Source organism: Ictalurus punctatus, chromosome 22 (assembly GCF_001660625.3).
Source record: "Ictalurus punctatus breed USDA103 chromosome 22, Coco_2.0, whole genome shotgun sequence".
NCBI lineage: Eukaryota > Metazoa > Chordata > Actinopteri > Siluriformes > Ictaluridae > Ictalurus > Ictalurus punctatus.
Genome location: NC_030437.2, coordinates 11,710,460 through 11,731,379, shown reverse-complemented (window position 1 = coordinate 11,731,379; position 20,920 = coordinate 11,710,460). Strand labels below are relative to the sequence as shown.

At 41.4% G+C, this 20,920-nt stretch overlaps 1 protein-coding gene across 5 annotated transcripts in view; it reads left to right on the top strand.

The window, feature by feature from the left end:
* Positions 1-20,920, top strand: part of rtkna (rhotekin a) — a 67,626-nt gene that overhangs the window by 37,619 nt on the left and 9,087 nt on the right. For all 5 annotated transcript variants that reach the window (XM_017451980.3, XM_053674232.1, XM_017451981.3 and 2 more), the window contains exons 2-5: positions 14,912-15,111; positions 17,106-17,167; positions 18,207-18,260; positions 19,315-19,432. In XM_017451980.3, coding sequence (XP_017307469.1) covers positions 14,912-15,111; positions 17,106-17,167; positions 18,207-18,260; positions 19,315-19,432 — 434 coding nt within the window. The remainder of the gene's footprint in view (positions 1-14,911; positions 15,112-17,105; positions 17,168-18,206; positions 18,261-19,314; positions 19,433-20,920) is intronic.

Sequence of the window (20,920 nt, the reverse complement as noted above, 5' to 3'; positions counted from 1 at the left end):
CCAATCATATGGCAGCAGTGCAATGCATAAGATCGTACAGTTCAAGAGTTTCAGTTGAAGTTCATATTGAACATCAGAATGGAGAAATCCGGGCTACGCCAACGCTAATCCAGATCAATTCGCAAACGCCTTCTGTCCACTCCAAGACCGCGTTTTTGTCCGGCGAAAACGGAGCTTTCCGAAAACGCTCTCCCAAGCAGATACGTTTGAAAATGCCATTTTTACGTTGTAGAGAGAGGAGATTTTAATATGTTTTTAGTCATGTGACCCGTTCAGCTCAAAACAAACAAGATGGCGGACGATGTTGTACTGCAGTTGTTGTGCCTGCTATCCAGTTCTGTTAAAGATTAATGTCACTTTGTTTAACCAAAACTCGGTGCTTTTTCTCAACATTGCCACCTCATTGCCTGTACTTTTTAATTTTGTTTTCCTTTGGTAGTATAAAAAGAAAAAAAACTGTGAATGGTTGTTGCTGTGTGTCAGTCGGTTTGTTTTTCTTCTCCATAATACTTTATTGGACATTAAAAGCACTGTTGATGAGAGAGGGCAGAGGAGAATGGCCAGACTGGTTTGAGCTGACAGGAAGTTTAGGGTAACTCAAATAACCCTGTTTACACCCATGGTGAGCAGAAAGGCGTGACCGAACACACAACACGTCAGACCTTGAGGCAGAGAAGAAGCTGCAACAGCAGAAGATCACATTAGTATTCGTTCCTGTCTGCAGTGGGCACAGCGTCACCAAAACTGGACAGTCGAAGATGGGAAAGAATGTCGCCTGGCCTTTTTCCAATCTTCCACTGTCCAATGAAGACGTGCCCAGAGTCTCAGGTCATGTGTCAATGGAGGAAATGGATATTGCTGTCAGACTTGCATCCTTATCTCCATTTATAAGCAGAATAATACAGGAAGCGGATCTCTGGTTTGCCGTCTATCTGATTCAGTGACATGCTGTGTGAGGTCTTTAGGTCAGTGCTTTTCTTTTTTTGGGTCTTGCTTCTCCCAGTGCCAGGCTTCATGTGGTCGACATCCCAAAATGATGTGTGTTTAATAGAACACTTGTGCACTTCAGTGTCTGGTATAAACGGCCTACATCTCTCGCTCACGTCTGTCACTGATCTTTTAGTTTCTTTACCCACTTCATTTGTGTAATAATAGCAGACGTAAGGCCTGCTGGTTGTGCAGGCTCTGTTTCTTTTTGTATTGTATTTACTCCACCGCTTTGTGTTCGCTGTGCTATCATTTTACCGGTGTGTCTGTCTTCTTTCTCTCCCCATTATGTTTCTTCTCTCGGCCTCTTGTTTGTCCTCTCTCATTCTCTGTCAGTCTGCGGTCTGTTCTCAGTGCATCAGTGTAGCTGCTGGGAAATAGAGGCTGCAGCTGGACAGGGGCGTGTGTGTGCGTGTGTGTATGTGTATGATCTGTTGAGCCTACTCTGTGTGTATGTGTGTGTGGGTGTGTGATCTGTTGAGCATACTCTGTGTGTGTGTGTGTGTGTGTGTGTGTGTGTGTGTGTGAGATCTGTTGAGCTGGGATGTGTGTGCGTATCTGGGGATGTGTGTGCGTGCATGTATGCATGCCATGTATGTATGATCTGTTGAGCCTACTCTGTTTCTGTGTGTGTGTGTGTGTGTGTGTAGACTGAGAAGGCTAGTATGTGTGGGTGTATGGGGGTGGATTGGTGCGTGGGTGTGTGCGCTCTGGCTGTACACGCTGATGGCATCACGTTCCTCTAAACGCATTCATTCCCGGACAGAGACTCGTCATCAATTAGACAAAACAACTGATATCACTGCACTAAAATCCATTAGTAAACCATATCTCTCATGATAAATCAACCACCAGCAACACCATGTGTATCTCAGTCACAATGCACATGATCTGCTGAGCAAATGTTCACATTTATTCTATCATTCATTTATTCATAGAAAAATACAATCAAGGAATTGTCATATGTCAGAATGACATTTACATTCTTTTACTTTCTAATCGTCTCCTGATGAAGATGGTGGGTATGATGTAAACCATTGGCACAAGAATTTTAAAAACCTAGAAACCATCCTTTATTCTGTGTTTGCTGGATGTGTGTGCAGATGAGATGTGCTTTTATACAGATGAGTAAGACTGCTTCAGAAATGCCTTGGTGAAGATTGGCCTTTACCATTCCCAGCCTTCATATCTCTCACCCTACAGCTAATAACCGAAGACAAGCAGTATTTAGCTCTGAGCACAGGCAATGTAGATAAGATAGTCTCCTACTAATGTCCACTATTGGTGCAGGCCCATATCAGTAGAAAATGCTGTATTGGATATTGGAGATAAAGAACAAGTAGTCTTCAGGGTGTCCCGAAGTTTCCATACACAGGGGACTATGTACAGTACTCCAGTCGGTTGTGTCTTCATCGGTGGATGTTCATGGACGTCCACTTCTCGGTTGGTCCTCAACACTTTTTGAATATGTTAATAAGGCTTTTTGAATATGTTAATAAGTTTGGCAGCACTGTCGTGTGATGTGCTTGTCATGTTTCGTGTAAAAGTCCATCGCAACCTTGTGACCGATTCCCGATCCAGCCATGAGAATGATTTCATTACATTCTTCTTTTGTCAAAGGTATTATTAAAGGCTATCTAAAAAAATAAATAAAAGGAAATTAGATGTTGACCGATACTGATAACTAAGCTGGGCAGTCATTGCCAATAAGCTATTAATCAACTGATTATTTTTTAAAATGTATGTTGAATGAAAACACTTGAAATAAAATGTTGCTGAAGTTTATTACAAAAATAAACTACTGACTGTACCATGAAAATGTACTAAATGGACGTCTAAAATGAATAAAAAAAACACTTCAGATAACACAACAAAATTTGTCAGAGGTAGTTTTTGTTTCGCGTCTGGAGGCCGCTTTCGTACCATATAATGACAGCAGACCCTTCTCAGCCGCTCCCGCGACAGACAAAACCCAGGAAACCTATCGGAGTGGATGTTTGCCGGTAACCGATAACTCCAGCAATCGTTTATCAGTGCCGATTTAATCTGCAAAACCGATCAATCGGTCGACCTCTACTATAAAATCATTTTGGAAGCCAGTTTGCTTAAAGGTGTTCATTTCTCCTACGTATGGACTCCTTTAGGACACTCTGTAATATGATACTGTAATGAATCTAGCCTGAGATATCCGTGTAGTATGTAAAAGCACAATATAACGTGTAATGCAGTGCTTCACTAATCCATAGGAAGTAGCTCTCTGAAGATAAAGAAACCAGAAATGCTCTCGACCTCTTTCACACTCAACTTGGATTATCATAAACCATCTCACTTCTCTATACATGCTGAAGGTTCGCCTAAATACACCACAGCGCTTATAGTAAACACAACAATGTTTAGAGAGAGAGCGAGAGAGAGAGAGAGAGAGTGTGTGTGTGTGTGTGTGTGTGTGTGTGTGTGTACGTGTGTGTGTGGTAACTGGAGGACGATTAATAGTTTAAAGTGTGGTTTATGTCGCTGTGGTAAAGGCTGAACTCCGTTTAGGCTGAATACTTTTTTCTGAAGGATTTTAAGCTTCAGTGTCTGTTATGATTCGAATGATGCCGCCAAATCTGACCTCTTTGTTGACTGCTGTGCTCGAGGTATTTAGGAAATGCTCGAGGTGCATTTCTGCACAATAGAAAGGCAGTATTTAAAGTTTCTGAATGTTGCGAATGTCTCAAGGTAAGTCTGTATTACCGTGGTGACATTTTGTATTTAAACAAAGTTGAAAGTCTTCAGCAGTTAATGAAATATCCAGTAAGAGGAACGTCCTAATCGGATGTACTTGTATTAGTGGCACTTCACAGTTTTAGTGCACTTTAAAACTCGAACCTTAATCACAGGTTTATTTTGTCCGTATGTTTTGTGAGCATTTTGCAGACTTGGTTACATTTTTGTTGCGGCGCCTCGATGTAATACCTGCACCCTAATTGGATCGTGGACACCTTCAGAGAAAGTGTTGCTCGAGTTCATCATTTGTGCTGTGCATTAGCTCACTAGAGTACATCATCTCGCACCTTCAAGCAGCACTGAATCCTGGGATTAACTGCTATCGGAGATCAGCCAGTGTTGACTTGCTGTTCCATCTGCTAGGATACAAATGGAAACTCTCTTGACCTCATTTATAGTCTCAGTGATCTGATAGACAGGCGTGGAGCAAATGGGCAGCACACTGGAGCCTTTACTTGCCTGGTGTGCTAGCTAATGAATTTATGATTTATCCACCCCCGGAGTATCATTACAATCATGTTTCAATGAAGGCTTGCAACGATGTCGTGCTTCACCGAGAACTCCCAGGAAGAAACGATGAAACTGACGGACTAGTCTAGAACATTCGGCCCGGATCTTTCTTTCTCAGCTCTTTGATTGTCTTCATTTGGAAGCCACACTTTTGTGGTCCATTCCCATGTGCACTCTCTTTGTGAAGGATCATAGACTTTTTTCTTTTGAGTGATGCTTGTGTGTTTTTCTAGGCTACTCCTGGTGCATTCAAACATTTTAGTTGTTTTTTTTTTTTTTAGCAGTTCTGTACAGCAATAGAGTGCTCAGTACGATGACCCTTATGTATCTTGGGCATTCTTTCATTCTGAAAAAAATTGGCAGCAATCGGTTGCTCAGATTCATGGAGCCCACATTGTATGATATGGTAGTCTTTTTCTTCTTTTCTCGCAGTTGTAGTTAATTTCATTGTGCTCGAGGGTGTGTAAACTATTGCCGCTTTGGCTTCATGGTCATTGTACTTCGGCTAACTTCTCAAAGCGTGACGTATTCGTAGAACTTGTATAATGAGGTTAAAGAGAGGTGATGGAGAAGAGGAGTCCATTTAAGAACAACATTCCCCCTAAATTCTAAAGGCATATTTCTGCTAGTGCGTTGTCATATACAAGAATTCCAGCAGCACTTAGCAAATGATAGCAAAATGTTTTGTTGAACAGTGATCAAACACAAATTCTTGCAAATCAGATTTATTTAGTGACTAACAGTTTGGGGTAGCAAATATAAGCTGAGGAATGTGTCACGCAGTACTTAGTAACACCCCCGTTAGCAGAAATCACAGCCTGCAAGTGCCTATTTCAGTCTTTCTGTTCTTGCTTTAGGATTTTTTTTCCCTCTTACTTGTAGACAGAATTAAAGATCAGAAATATTCCCACAATGACTACGTTTACGTGTACATCAAACTCCGTTCAAGGTCAATATTCGGCTCGCAGCCATCTTCCGAATACGATGTTTAAGTGTGTACAGGCACCGGAATATTCCTGTATACATACATGGTTGTTGTAAGTGTGCCCGAGTTGCCTTGTGTAAATACCGAGCCTACTCTACAGCTAAGCATCTGTTAGCACCCACAATTCCTTGCAGATTGAGCCTGCGCATATATCTCCTTTCAGTGAATTTTCTCAATAAGGTGTTTACATGCAACAAATTTCTGATTAAAACCAGGATATTCCAGGGGAAGGGATCAGAATTTGGGAAATCAGAATCTTGTCTTAATCTGAATCAGGCAATCTGATAGCGGCGTTTACATGAATGAGTACTAATTAGAATATTGCCAAATTCAGATTAATATCAGAATATCGATGTGCATGTAAACTAGCCACTGTCTTGTATACACTTACATGTGTGATATGTACACGCAGAAGGTATTTGACTAATTTTGCCCATTATAGTTTTATATATATTTTTGTTTGCCAGCATTGGCTCGTTTTGCATTGTCGTATTTCCTAAGTAACGATGCAAGCTGCACGTTCTTCAGACTGATGATTTGTATCCTCTGGCTCTGTATTCAACTGTATTATTCTGGATCGCTTTGAAAATGCGTCTTTTTCTCTACGTTTCAAAGAGACGGAAATGAAATAAACACCTGATGGAAACGACGCAGGCCATCCTGTGGGAGATTGTGGAGCGACGTGTTGGACAGTCTTTACCACCATCGTCTGAACACCAACTGAGATGCTTTTGGAAGAACTTAGGAGCTCATCTAGGGTTGTCAAAAGTACCGGTACTAAAAAGCCAAAAAATTGATGGTACCAGATTTTCACAAGTTTCGGTAGTACCAGGTCAATCCAGTACTAAAGCACTGCCTGACAGGTGGTCAGTTGGGAACTTTTTATGGGAGCACCGTGCAACAAGAAGACATTGGAGCCAAAGCAGCAGCAGCTCCCCTGGTTACCATGGCTACGTCCGAACCCGCATACTTACCTACTATATTGTAGGCAAAATACATGCATTTCTCTCGGATGCTCGTTTTCCGCTTTCGGTACTGTTTCCGCGAAGTGTGTAAAAGCAGTGTCCCTATAATATTTATGTGTGGATAGATTAACCGTGCTTTCAGGAAGAGCAGCTGCTTACCCACAGTATTTATTCAAGCAGGTGAGTTTCAAATGATGGTAGCGGTTTCATTATGAATGTTGCAGCATAGTTTAATTGGAGTGAATTATTGCAAGAAAACATCCTCGTTTTTGTTTACTTAATGCTTAGCATACGCGTGTTTAACACTAATACGGTCAGGAGTCCTTATTAACTATCTCATGCTTTAACTTTAATTAGGGTAAAATAAATGGGAGGACGTGACGGGGTTTATTAACTGTACACAACAGAGGCTTTTTGATGAACGATATAGCTGAAATTTATGTGTTAGAAAATAATAGATGTGTGGCTAGCACTGTTTGTCTTTAATATCCGTCAGTCAGAAACACATTTCTACACCTGTCTGAATAAGTCTAGTAGCTTTAATAATAAAATACTTGAAGTATACAGAATGGCATTTTTAAAAAATACATTTTATATTGATATTTAACTTCGTTAATAAAATAGTGTGTTGTTCAATTAGAAGGTTTTTGTTTTGCTTTGGTACCATAATTCGTACCGAGTACCGTGAAATTTTACTGGTATTGGTACCAACTACTGAAATTTTGGTACCGTGGCAACCCTATGCTCATCACTCCTGTACTATAAGAAACTTGTAGAATCTATAGCTGCGTTGAAGCTGTTCTGATGACTTGTGGTGATCGATTTAGTCTTTAGTAAAAGTTTTTTTTTCCCCTTTAGTTTGTCACTCGTCTGTACGTGTGGGTTACACATTGGATGTTTCGCACCGATTTGTCAAGTCAAATTCCACTCCTCCGTAGATTTGACGCATAATTAGTTTCTGATTTATTTTTATTTATTTTTTTTATTCTTCCACATCTCCAGCCAGTATGCATCTGTGCTGGAAGCCTGCGCTCCTTTTGTGTGGAGAACAGCTGGCTGCAGTCTCAAAGTCACACAGCACGCATTTGCAGATAACGCACATGCACGTCTCAAACGGCTCATTGTACTCGTAATAATGAGAGCAGTGTGCTGCTGTGGCTCTGATGGAATGCCGTTTTAGCCTACATAATGCTGCTTAACTAAGTGTGCAGTTATTTGTCGCTGAAGTCCTTTTTCTTACTGTTTGGCCGTGTGAATTAATCGTCAGCTCTGGTTTTGGCTAGTTATTTTGCTGCCTGTGGAAGGATTATAACTGCAGCCTGTTGTGCCAGTAGTATATTCAAAAACTATGAACAAACATGTCTCGGTTCTATAAAAGCAGCCAGCGCACAAAAAAAAAGGCTCAAACAATAGCGTTTTATTCTGTTCCTCAGAGAAACTAGGCACGCATCGGGGATTGTGTGACTCAGTGCAGACTTTGTTAAAGTTCGGATCATGTGGGAGAGGGGTCATGGTGTGGGGGAACAACATGGCAAATATATCTCGTCTTGATAGCTGAAGATATTTACGTGTTGCATGATCATTTTTCACCAAGTCAAACACTAGTGCCGGATTTCAAAACCTACAGAGTGCTGTGGTTTCTATTATATTCTTATTCAGTATTCAAAAGAAATTGTCAAATGAGGTGTATCGAGTAGATTTTAAGGTTCAGTCAGCTCCCGGTCATGACTCCTTTTGTTTTTTTCTAGGGATGGGCAAATCTGTAATCAGGGTACCCAGGGCAAAAAGATTATTTTGTATCTGGGGTATTAGATTTTTATTCACAGTTATTCATAGTTGGTCAGGGGGAAAAAAAACTCCTCTTTATTGTCTTTTGCAAAACTGAGGTTCTGACTGCTGAATGCTACTTATTCCGAATCCCACCACCTTCTGCGCTACGCTGTTCAGCTTGTACACAGAGAGAGATTTTTTTTTTTTTTTTTTTTTTTTCTCTTTTTACTCGGCAGATTAATTTGCATGCATGGTTTACAGATCAGGAACATGCAGGTATTTGAAAACAGCAACAAAATTGAAGAAAAAGACGTCATAAAACTCAATCACCTCACACGCTAGCCAGACTCAAATTATGTTTTATGCACAACACGAGGACAGAACCACCTCCAGGGTCGGGGGTTCGAATCTGTGTGTGTGGAGTTTTGCATGTTCTCCCCGTGCTTCAGGAGTTTCTCCAGTCCAAAGACATGCGTTGTAGGCTGGTTGGCATTTCCAAATTGTCTGTAGTGTGAACGGGTGTTCGTGTGGGTGTGTGAGCAATTATTCTCTGCGATGGATCGTCCAGGGCGTCCCCCCTGCCTTGTGCCTCAATTTCCCTGGGATAGACTCCATGCTCCCCTGCAACCCTGTGTAGGATAAGTGGCACACAAAATGGAGGGATGGATGGATGGATGTTTCCCTTTGTCTCTATTAATGCACTTAATTTGCTAGCTAGCTCGCCATATGTTGGTCCATTGCGTTAGCTACCACCTTTTATTCTGTTCCGTTTCTAGGCAACCAAAACATGGGACTGGGAAGCACATTGGTGCTGTCACTTGCCCACTGGGCTAGTTAATTAATTGATCATTTATCTACCTCTGTTTTGTCCACCATCAGTATACTCTTGGCTGTGAGAACATCTGCCATCCACTAATCTTCATCCTGAACGAGAGAAGGAGTGCTGCTATCATGCTGACTGTGTGTGTGTGTGTGTGTGTGTGTGTGTGTGTGTGTGTGTGTGGGTGAGTGCATAACTGTGGTCAGCTAATTGGAGGCTGGATCTCACCGGTCAGTGAAAGTCTGCAGTTTGGGTGTGGGCAGGAATTTGGCTTTTCCTTCTATGTTTTGCTTATGGGTGTCACTGTAGTTTGCGCACTGTAAGGCCGTTGTGTAGGTATAATTTACACTGGCAACTGTAGCTTGTCTGCAATAGAGTCAGTGGTGTGAATTAGTGCATGACGCCCAAAAGTTGTTGGGTTTTTTACTTAGTTTTTTTTCCTGTTGGAGCTGTTAACATGAGACCTGACTTGTTTGCTTCATTATCTAGTAGAACTACAGAAGCCCAATATTATCTTCACAAACAGCTACATGAGTGAAAACTGACGTTTTAGTCACCATTAAGTATAGTGGCAGATTAATTATTAATTTTTCACCAGACTACCAAGACCTTCGAATAGCGAACCTGTGGTTGAGTTATAATTCGGAATTGGTTTTGGCAATTTAGTGCGCACAAAACATCAAAACCAAAGCGGAATAATGCTCCCACATTGTTCATTCATGAATAAATCATGAATGTTGCGTTGCTGGATGCTGAATCGTCAGCCACTACGCCAAAAGCAAAAACACATTGCTCGTGTTATTGCTACAGCTGCTTCATAAACTCTTATGAGGTTTGGAAAATGCTAATATGCTGGCGTAAGTGGATGCATGCCTGCGGACAGTGATCCCCCCCCCCCCCCCCCCCCCCCCCCATAACTCTTGGTCTCACTCCAGTTTACACAGATGTGCGTTTATGCTATCCAGGTTCCTCCCATTTACCCTGTTCAGTGTTGAGGGCTGGCTATACGCTCCCTCTTTCCTTCTCCCATCCTTCTTTTCGCCTATATTGTCATGGTCACAGCAGAACCATGACGAAAGTCTGTCAGGCTTGGACGTGACTTCACAGCACTTCACAGATTGATATGAACCATATAGATTTTTTTTAGTTTTGTTTGATGGTTTAAACAATATAACAGTCAGTGTACTTGCCATTGCTTGATTTCTAAAATCATGTGCAAATGATTTAAAGCAAATTGTCCTCATGGAGATCAAGATTTTTCTTGTTTACCACAAATCGTGTGTCGAATCGTAGCAGATTTTGCATTGAAGTTCATCTGTAGGTTATCGGTGCTACCCACTTTAATTTCTACTCTTTTTTTTTTTTTTTCTCCCCCTCTCCTTCGGTGCAAGGACGTGTCAAAATCGTCAGGAATTGCCACCAAGTTGTTTCACTTGTGACAGGAAATGTCATCTCACCTATGATAAATGATACATTGCCACCAATGACACATGGCACATCATTGCGTATAGTTGCTTACATTTATCAAGCAAGAACATATTTTCATGCATCAGTCTGTCTTGTTTATCTCCTTTTGATCGCATTTCACGAGGTCAGAGAACAGGCAGTGAATGGCAAGAACATACATCATCTCCCCATACCGCTCTTCCTACACAGGAGAGCCTGGAGCCTATCCCAGGGAACTCGGGGCACAAGGCGGCACGGGACATCCTGGATGGGGTGTCACCACATCGCAGGGCACAATCGCACACATGCACGCACACATTACATACAATTCGCAAATTCCAGTCAGCTTTCCATGCATGTCTTTGAACTGGGGGACGAAACTGGAGTAACCAAAGGAACCCCAGATGCACGGGGAGAACATGTGAACTCCACACACACACAGGGCAGAGATGAGACACCAACCCAACCCAGGCAGTGCGAAGCAAATCTGCTAACCCACTAATAATAAGAGCCTTCAGAGGTATTTATTTATAATATGACTTGTGCTCACTTTCTGTACTCGTCTCCTAATGCTTAGCGAATACCATGCTATCATACTGACGTTCTGCCTTTTTCATATGAAAAGAGTAAGTGATTGAGGCTTTTTCCCGGGGGGAAGACTTCAAAACTAAAGGATATTCTCCAAAGACCGGAGTCACTTCCCATGACTCAATGTGCTTCCTGTCTGAAAAGGCATTTCCGATGCAGTCTAGCAGTCGAGCTACCACGGTCTTATTGCGAATTCTTCAACAATTACAGTGTAATTATACAGGCAGGGGATGGGCTGGGGAAGTAATGAGCCCAGTTTGAGTGTCTGAAGATTAAACAATGAAGGAGGTGGTACTGGGTAATTATTGTCCATTAGCAAGCTAGTAATTAGCTTTAGGTCACAGAGTGAATTGAGAAGAATTTACTGGTACACATAAAAGCTTTTCTTACTGTGTATTATTGCTTTTAGTCAAATGCATCTAGCCCTATATTGCTTCATCATTTCAAACTCAGTTATTTTGCTTCATCTTGTTCAGATCGTTTCAGGACATGACAAAGGGCTGTTTTTATTGTTCTTTTTTTATTGTTTTGTTTTGTTTTTTGTCTCCTCTTGCTCATTTATTCCCATCAGTGCTCAATATGCATTATGTAGGAACAGAAGAGTGGCTGTGTCCTCCCTTTTATCAGCCTCTTATGATCCTGCTACCCCTCCTTCCCTCTCTTTTTCACATCCTACGCTACTGGCCAAGTTCTCTTTCACTCTCTCACTCATTCTGCCTGGCATGTTGCCCTCTTTGACACCTGGCTCGAACGATGGGGTGTCTGGCACCAGGGTGTGTGTGTGTGTGTGTGTGTGGTGTTGTTTTGAGTCTGCAGACATGCATATCACAAACATGTTCCCACTGACAAATGTTTACCTTTAGACAAACACGCTTGCGTAGTTTGGCATGAAGCGGTTGCGTTCTCAGCGTTAATTTGGAACACTTTTGACTGTTATTTGCACAGCACTCGTGTCATTTTCACACTACTAATAAATGCGTGTGTACACACACACCGACTGTGTGCGCCTGTTGGAGCAGCTGCCGAGAGAGGCTGTGCATTATTTCCATCTAAATAGATGTCATTTGCATTTACATTAGCAGATTTGTTCAGAGGAAAGCATTCGTCTCGAAGCTTATCCCCTGTTCTTTTATAGCCCATGGTAAGAGCGGATATCTAAAGCCACTGCTTGGATTTTGTTGTTGCTTCAGTTCAGAGCTGGCACTTCTTCGGAGACATCAATGAGCTTGTCGCTGAAAATACAGCGGTGGCATAGGAAAGTCATTACTGCTGAAGAGGAGCCGAAGCCGAACTCGGAGTTGTTTTTGGGAAAGCCCCATGAGCAGCAGCGTGGCTATTTCACTGCTATAAATAGTGTGAGGCCTTCTGCTGGCTCAGAGGAGAGCTACTGATCTGCCTGAGACACGACACACACAAAGTGTGTAACGCAATGCCACTATCCATGTGTTCAGTGTGCCAAATATCCATATCTGGACCTGTGTTTGGATTTCAACCCGATTTAGACGTGGCCTAAACCAGGAGTGTTTTTTTGTTTTTTAAATATTAACTCTATCACTATGCCTCCTGGAAACACCATCACCATCAGTATAGTCTGTGAATTCTGACTCTGACAGTTCCTCAAGCTCAGCTACATCACTCCAGTTATACCGTGCATATACACCGATCAGCCATAATATTAAAATCACCTGCCTAATATTGTGTAGGTCTCCCTTGTGCTATCAAAACAACCCTGGCCCGTTGAGACTCCACAAGACCTCTGAAGCTGTGCTGTGGTATCTGGCACCTAGACGTTATCAGTAGATCCTTTAAGTCCTGTAAGTTGCGAGGTGGGGCTTCCATGGATCGGACTTGATTGTCCAGCACTTCCTATAGCTGCTGGGTCAGATTGAGATTGGGGAATTTGTAGGCCAAGTCAACACCTTGAACTGTTCCTCAAACCAACCCTGAGTAATTTTTCCAGTGAGGCAGGGCGCATTATCCTGCTGAAAGAGGTCACTGCCGTTAGGGAATACCGTTGCCATGAAGGGATGACCGTGTCAAAGAAACATCCTTATGAATGCTAGGACCCAAGGTTTCCCAGCAGAACGTTGCCCAGAGCAACGTTATTCACATAATCTGTGAAAGGTATTAATGTTACGGCTGACTGGTGTACATTGTAAGTTATGGGACTAGAGGGCAGGAAATTATTTTCATAAAGGTGTGTGTGTGTGTATATATGTATGTATATATGTGTGTGTGTATATATATATATATATATATATATATATATATATATATATATATATATATATATATATATATATATATATATTTATATTTTTTTTCTCTACTCCTCTCACCTCAAAGGACTTTCAGGTCTCTTTTGGTTTGTTTTGGACCTTTTGATAATCTTTCTGGCAGTTTTTTTCTTCTGTAACTCAAAGACACTGCCAAGGAGAGGAAGAAAAACAACTATCCGTTTCTGAATGATGGCTTTTCTGTTGCTGAAGGCATCGCTAAATTCTTAGATATCTTTTTATAACGTCCAGCTCTGTGGAATGTCCATAGTTTTTTGTTTTAGGTCTCTTATTAGCGGTTTCCTGACTGCACTGACTTTTAATACGTAAGTAAACATGTGCTAACAGTTTGAACTCAGTACACACTTTAAAGAGACTAGTTCCTTATCCGTAATGGCTGATAAGTAATGTTGTTTCAGTAGGAAAAAATGTCATTAAATCTTGTTTTGCAGTTTTGTGTGTGTATGTATGTATGTATGTGTGTGTGTGTGTGTGTGTGTGTGTGTGTGTGTGTGTGTGTGTGTATGTATATGTGTGTATATATATATATATATATATATATATATATATATATATATATATATATATATATATATATATATATATATAATTTTAAATAATGGTTTCAGTAAAGTAGTGACAGTGATTATATTGTCAACTCACTGATGAGTTTCAATAAATTCACATTAGACATGAACTTTATTGTGTCTTTTGTCTTCAGAAGTGGACTTAGAAAGCTGGAATGTGCGTGTGCACGAGCGTGCGCCTTTGTGTGTGTCTTTGGAGTAGTCGTGTTCTCTTAATTGGAAGCCAGGTTTTTCTTCATGAGCTCTTCAAGCCCAAAAGTGGGTTTATGGGATGTCGCTATAGCAACACAAGCAGGCAAGCCTATTAAGTGGACAAAATGGTCTGAAGTGCATCATTTGAAGGAGCACAGAAACACAGTATTACAATACCTCACAGCATTTTATCACAAGGAGGATCCTTAAAGGGTCAAAGTTGAAACATCTGTGCTGTCTCTTTCACAGCTGTTCCCCTTTATTACTTCTGTGGCTTTGCTTCTCTCTTTCTAGCAACTCTTTCTCAGCAGGCTTTTTAAATGCTTTTGCTGAATAAGGATGGGCAATATGACCAGTATTGATACTGCTATCATGATTAAATTATGTCACAATACACTTTTTTTCTGAGATAAATCCGAGTTCGTTTTCTGGACTGCGACGGTTTACGCGATCCTCTTCCCTTGCTCAGCGTAAGTTTCAGTGACATCCTCAGCTCAGCGCTGACTGCAATTCCCACTCGTACACACAAACACACAGACACGCAGGGCGTGTCTTTCAGGCTTTCACAGTCCTCTGTTGGGGATCATGAATGATTCATGTCCATATCTACTTCAAAGCAGGACATGCTCTTCCGCCATGTTGATTTCTGCACTCTGCTTCATGCGTGACTGAGCGGAGACACTGCAGGGACTGGCCTGGTGTGGAGCACACAGACATATTTGAGAGTTAGGGCATGTTTCCCGGGAGTGGGGGAGGTGTGTGTCTGCGTCTCCAGGCTTGTAAAAGTTGTAAATATTTGTTTAGTCATTTCAGCCAGATTTCCATCATAATCATCTTATATACGGTGCACGTTAGATTTCTCTAGATTAAGAGAATGCCCGTTTATCAAATTAATGCTCGAGCAAATAATTTTGTGCTGATCAGTAAGGCAGTGTTTATGATAGGTAAACTTTCTTCTGTTAAACTTTTCATTAAGCAGTGTTAAACAGTCAAACATTTCTGTCTTGTTGTTTTAGGACAGTGACATCCAGAAGAAGATTGACCACGAGATCCGGATGCGAGAGGGAGCATGTAAGCTCCTGGCCGCTTGTTCGCAGAGGGATCAGGCGCTGGAGGCCTCGAAGAGTCTGCTCACCTGTAACGCTCGCATCATGGCGTACATGTCAGAGCTGCAACGCATGAAGGAGGCGCAGGTCATGCAGCGGGTGGCTCGGAGGTATGACGTCGGGGTTGACTTTGCCTGCTTCAAGCCCTTATTATTTCTTCTTTTTTTTTTTTTGGTTTATTTTAGATTATGTTTTTGAGTCTCTGATAAAAGCTAAGTAGCTTTACAGAGTCATGAGTCTGTAGTTCGAAAGGTCAGATAGATCACATGGCTCTAGAACTGGATCAGTAATTAGTGCGAGGCGAATGGATATGTGAGCCAGGATTGTTCACAAGTGAAGAAAAACAGGCAGCAGATAACATCAAAATAAAGCAGATATGCCTGGGATCCTGCACAACGCATGATATCGGGTCGTCTAAGTGGGGAAATTGTACAGGGGTCAGTCAGAGGTCAGGAGTTGACGGGACGTTCTTAATCTCGTCCGGCATGACAGCCATAGAGTCTAAATAATTCTCACAGACTGACTGTTTACACGCAAGGAATATGATTAGTGTCAATAAACTGCTTATCACTGTTTATGCATTTATCCATGACAAATCTCTTTTTCATTTACGTTCACATAACGTAATCTGGACCAAATTTACAAGAAGTCGTGTCAAGACATTATTTCAGTAATGTTCAGCGTGTCTTATGCACGCTCTATGCAGAGATTCCGACTGCAAAAGTCATTCAGTCCAAAGCTTTTCATGACGATTGTTTTTCTTTTCAACTGATAAAGTGCATTACACACCTCAGATTTATTCGAATCAGATCACATTTTGATTCAGATTGATCACAATCTGTTGAATGAATCCTGATTTGGGTGTATATATGTTTTTTTGTTTTTTTTTCTGCAAATTCACATTAACCCGTGTGCGTCAATTAAACAAAGTTACACATGGGTACATAGAGGACAAAAATGTCCATGTCTAAAAAATATGATGCATTGAAATGCACTGATTTATCTTTTTTCAAGTATTACCTTTCATGTAGCGTGTGTTGGAGCTGAATGTAAAAACATCTGCAACGTTTCAAAAATCAAAGTGCGTGACAAACCGAGTTATTGACTCCCAAAAGAAAGAATCGATTCTGAACAGCTGAAACGAGTCGTTAGTAAATCCAGACTTATTTCCTGCAAACCTTACTATGTAGGTTTGTAACAAAAACCCCGCCTCTGGTCTTCATCGGCTGCTCCCGAACAGACTGAGCTGAAACTCGTTATGGTAGTGGGCGTTTCCTTTTCCACACAATCTGGCCAGTCACAACAGACTGGGACATCTGACCAATCAGAGCAGAGTATGCTCTCTGAACGGAAGAGTTTATAATGAATCCTTTAGAACGTATCATTTAACGAGTCGTTTGTGACACTGGGGGAAAAAGGTAATGCTGCAATTTAAATTATGAGCACATTAAAGTGATTTTTGACCTTGGATGCATGTACATCTATTGTATGAGACCTTTAAAACAAAATTAGGCACGTTTCAAAACCATATGTGTGCTTTAATATTTTTTTCCACTTTTACAGACTTACTAAACATTCATTCATTTTCAGTATTTTAACCCTTCAGTGCAATATCATTTCTTTCTTTCAAACTGTTCACACACACACACACACACACACACACACACACACACACACACACATACAATTTTCAGTACACACATACAAACCAAACTATGATATCCACACACACACACACTTCACCACATCAGACATTATAGCTGCATCATTTATTCAGTTGGTCTGCAGCGCTCTATAGTACAGCAGAGTCAGATAAAAGGAAAAGCATGTATTTTCCCCACAGGCTAAACCTGAGAAAATACTACACATTTCAGAATATTTTAATGAAGTTCAATGTTTTAAAACCTGGTCAACAAAATAAAAGCCTATTAACACACAATGCATGATTTTATGCTTAAAGGTCATGTGGATTAAATATTGCCGTTTAAATGGGTTTCAATGGGGACATTTTTGTCCTTAAGGTCCTGAGTGTAACTATTTTGTGTACCTGGTTTAAAATAGATAGTGATCGTGTTAATCTGTATATGATGTATATGTGTTTCAGGTCATCAGATGCAGGACCAATGGATGACCGATCTCCATGTAAAGGCAAAGTTGCCATTTCAGGTAAGTTTACAGACCATACATACAAATAATATTACCTAGAGGGCTTGCAAATGCATGCCAAGTAGATAATTTTTTTTTTTTACACATTGGGACTCTTGCTCTCTCTGCGTGTGTGTGTGTGTGTGTGTGTGTGTGTGTGTGTGTGTGTGTGTGTGTGTGTGTGTGTGTGTGTGTGTGTGTGTGTGCATTCCTGACCACTCTTCAGACTCCATTGAGCTTATACACTACCCTGCTGGTTTATATATTAGCTTTGCAGTCTAGTGTATTTATGATGCTACCTCCCACTCTTTAAAGGTTCTCACACACTCCCCTCAACACACACACTATAATATTCACTCTCTTCCCCTCAAACTGGCTGAAGTTGATTCAACCTGTGGCTGCTGGCGTATGTGTGTGTGTGTGTGTGTGTGTGTGTGTTGGAGTGTAATGAAATATTGCTCCAGGCCTAGCTCTGCAGTAAAGGAGGTCATTGTGAAGTTATTATAAAGGTTTTGAAAGTGAGACGTTTAGTGTTCTTACCCTGTAGGTAAGCTGGATAAGATGTACACACCCACATGCTATCTTACTGACATTTTTCTACAGCTGGCAGGTTAAAATACCACACCAGGAGCCTCTAAGTTAACTTGTAACACTGTGCATGGGCAGTATGCACACACACAAATCCCCATATGCTGCAGCTACGAGCTCTTTAACGATCCCCTAATGACTTCATCTTTGTTAATTAGTGTGGCTTTTTTTATGTAATTAGGTGGATTGTAACAGAATAAGCCTGTGTGAGGATGAGTAGGTGTGATGAATGATGCACTACCTGAAATATTCACATTTACACCTATGCCAGTAGCTGGGTAGTAACTGTCTGCTGCCATGAGGTGTGTGTGTGTGTGTGTGTGTGTGTGTGTGTGTGTGTGTGTGTGTGTGTGTGTGTGTGTGTATCACAAGAGTGAGACAGTTATCGACACTAGCTGCACAAGCACCTGTTGCCAATTGTGTGTGTGTGTGTGCATGCAATTTCTTACTTGTCTGTGCATTTGTATCTCAGATCTTCGAATTCCTTTGATGTGGAAAGACACTGAATACTTTAAAAACAAAGGAGGTAAGAAACAAAAGTGTAAAACACACATCAGTGCATTTATGTTCTAGACGTAACCTAAGCGCCAGTCCTATAGCTTAATTTTCTCTAAATATCACTGTCCATGATGCATGGTACCACACACACAGGATGTTTAATCCCACATGGGTGATGTAATGATAATATTTATAAGAATATCTTTGGTAGTGTTAGAAGTTTTGTAACATCAACACACTCACATTAACAAGAGGCTTATTGGACATAAAAAATCTTTTCATATTTCCCCCTTGTTTAAGAACATTCTTCTAGTGTTTTTTATACATATGGTACTGCTGTTATACCGGCTCTGAATAGTCAGCTGAAATGTTTTTCTTGTATTAAGTCATAAGATATTTTTTTTGCCGTAGCCGCATGCCGAATCACACGTTGTGGTCAGTTATCGTGCATTCCTCTTGCTCGTTGTAATTTATTCCCCACAAGTGCAGAGTTCAATATTTACAAACGTTTAGGCCACGCTCTCCTCTGATGAAAGCATTGATGTAGACGCTTTAAGGAAACGTATAGAATCCTCCAGCGCAGTTGTTTCTTACACATGGGTCTGTCTGCTCCATTAGATTTATTCTCTCTCTCTCTCTCTCTCTCTCTCTCTCTGCCCCGTCTCTCCCACTCTCACGTTCTCTCACTCTCTGTCTCGGTCTCTCTTTCGGTCTCTCTCTGTCTCTCTCCCTCTCTGCCTGTGTCTCTCTCTCCCTCTCTCTCTCTCTGCCCCGTCTCTCCCTCTTTCTCTCACTCTCTGTCTCGGTCTCTCTCTCTGTCTCTCTCCCTCTCTGCCTGTGTCTCTCTCTCCCTCTCTCTTTGTCTCTCTCCCTCTCTGCTGCTGTCTCTCTCTCTCTCTCTGTCCCTCTCTCCCTCCCTCTCTGTCTCTCTCTGCCTCTCACACTCTCTCTCTCTCTCTCTCTCTCTCTCTCTCTCTCTCTCTCTCTCTCTCTCTCACTCTCTCTCTCTCTCTCTCTCTCTCTCGTGCTCTCTCTCTCTCTCTCTCTCTCTCTCTCTCTCTCTCTCTCTCTCTCTCTCTCAGAGCTACACCGCTGTGCTGTGTTCTGTCTGCTGCATTTAGGAGGGGAGATCTTTGACACAGACATGGTGATGGTGGACAGAACCCTCACGGACATTTGCTTTGACAACACCATAGTCTTGTAAGTGTTGGGGGTGTTTTTGTTTTTCATTTGGTGCTTGTTTCTCTGCACATTGAACATTCACTTCATACTGCATATTGAATCTTCTCTGAGACGGAATTTCAGAGAATTCGGGTAAAGCAAGAAATGAGTGAATTAAAATTTTACACCAAAAACTAAAATTCCTTAAGGAGCTATCATGATACTGCAGTTGGACCAGACAAAGCCCATTGTCAATTTTTAAAGCACTTACGTCAACGCACACTATTCATCCTCCTGGAAAATTTTAATGATGTTTGGAAGTCAGGTAATATCCCAGCCTCCTGGCAAGAAGCAACAATCATACCTATACCCAAACCAAGCAAGGAACACACTGACCCCAACAACTACCGTCCAATAGCTTTGACAGGTTGTAGGTGTTAAACCATGGAGAGGATGGTAAAAAAACAGCTGGCCTGGAAGTTGGAATCTGACTACCAGATAAGTCACCAGATCAGTGTAAAAGAACATGTGGTAGCAGTTTACTCTGACTTGGAAAAAGAATATGACACTACCTGGAAATATGGGATTCTTACATAAAATGGGGTTCTGGGGCACTCCAGATTTCCGGCAGATTCCCACACAAAATTCAAGGAGTATCTCAAGGCAGTTTCCTCTCTGTTGCTCCGTTTATGATTAAAATACAACCCCAATTCTGAAAAAGCTGGGACAGTATGGAAAATGAACAAAAAGAGTCATTTAAGATAATAAATTCACGCTGGCCTTTGGACATGACACTGGTAATAGCTTGGATGGTCCTTTTCCTCTTTGGCCCAGAGAACCGGACAACTGTTTTGTCCAGAAACTACTTGAAATGTTGACTCCTCGGACAACAGAACACGATTCCACTGTGCTACTGTCCATCTCGGATGAGACCGAGCCCAGAGAAGTCTGCGGCGGTTCTGGACAGTGTTGATGTACAGCTTCTGTTTTGCACAGTAAACCATTAACTTGCATCTCTAGATGCAGCGGCGAATGGTGTTGACTGACAAAGGTTTACCAAAGTATTCCCGAGCCTACATCAGAACATCCATTACAGATTCATGACGGTTTTTAAGACAGTGGCGTCTGAGGGATCGGAGATCACGCGCATTCAGAAGTCGTTTTCGGCCTTGACCTTTACACACTGAGATTTCATTCCTTGAAACTTTTAATTATATCGTGCAGTGTAGAAGGTGAATTCCCCTAAATCCTACCAATTTGTCTTTGGGGAATGTTGTTCTCAAAGTGTTGGATTATTCTCTGACACATCTGTTGGCAGATTGGCGAGCCTCAACCCATCCTTGCTCTTGAAGATCTAGGCCTTTTTTTTTTGGAGGCTCCTTATATATTATGATTAGACGATTGCCTCATCTGTTTCACATCACCTTGTTATTTCAACTTGCTATTAGTCCTAAATTGCCCATGTCCCAACTTTTTTGGAACGTATCGCATGGATCAATTTCAAAATAAACATTTATCTTCAAAAAA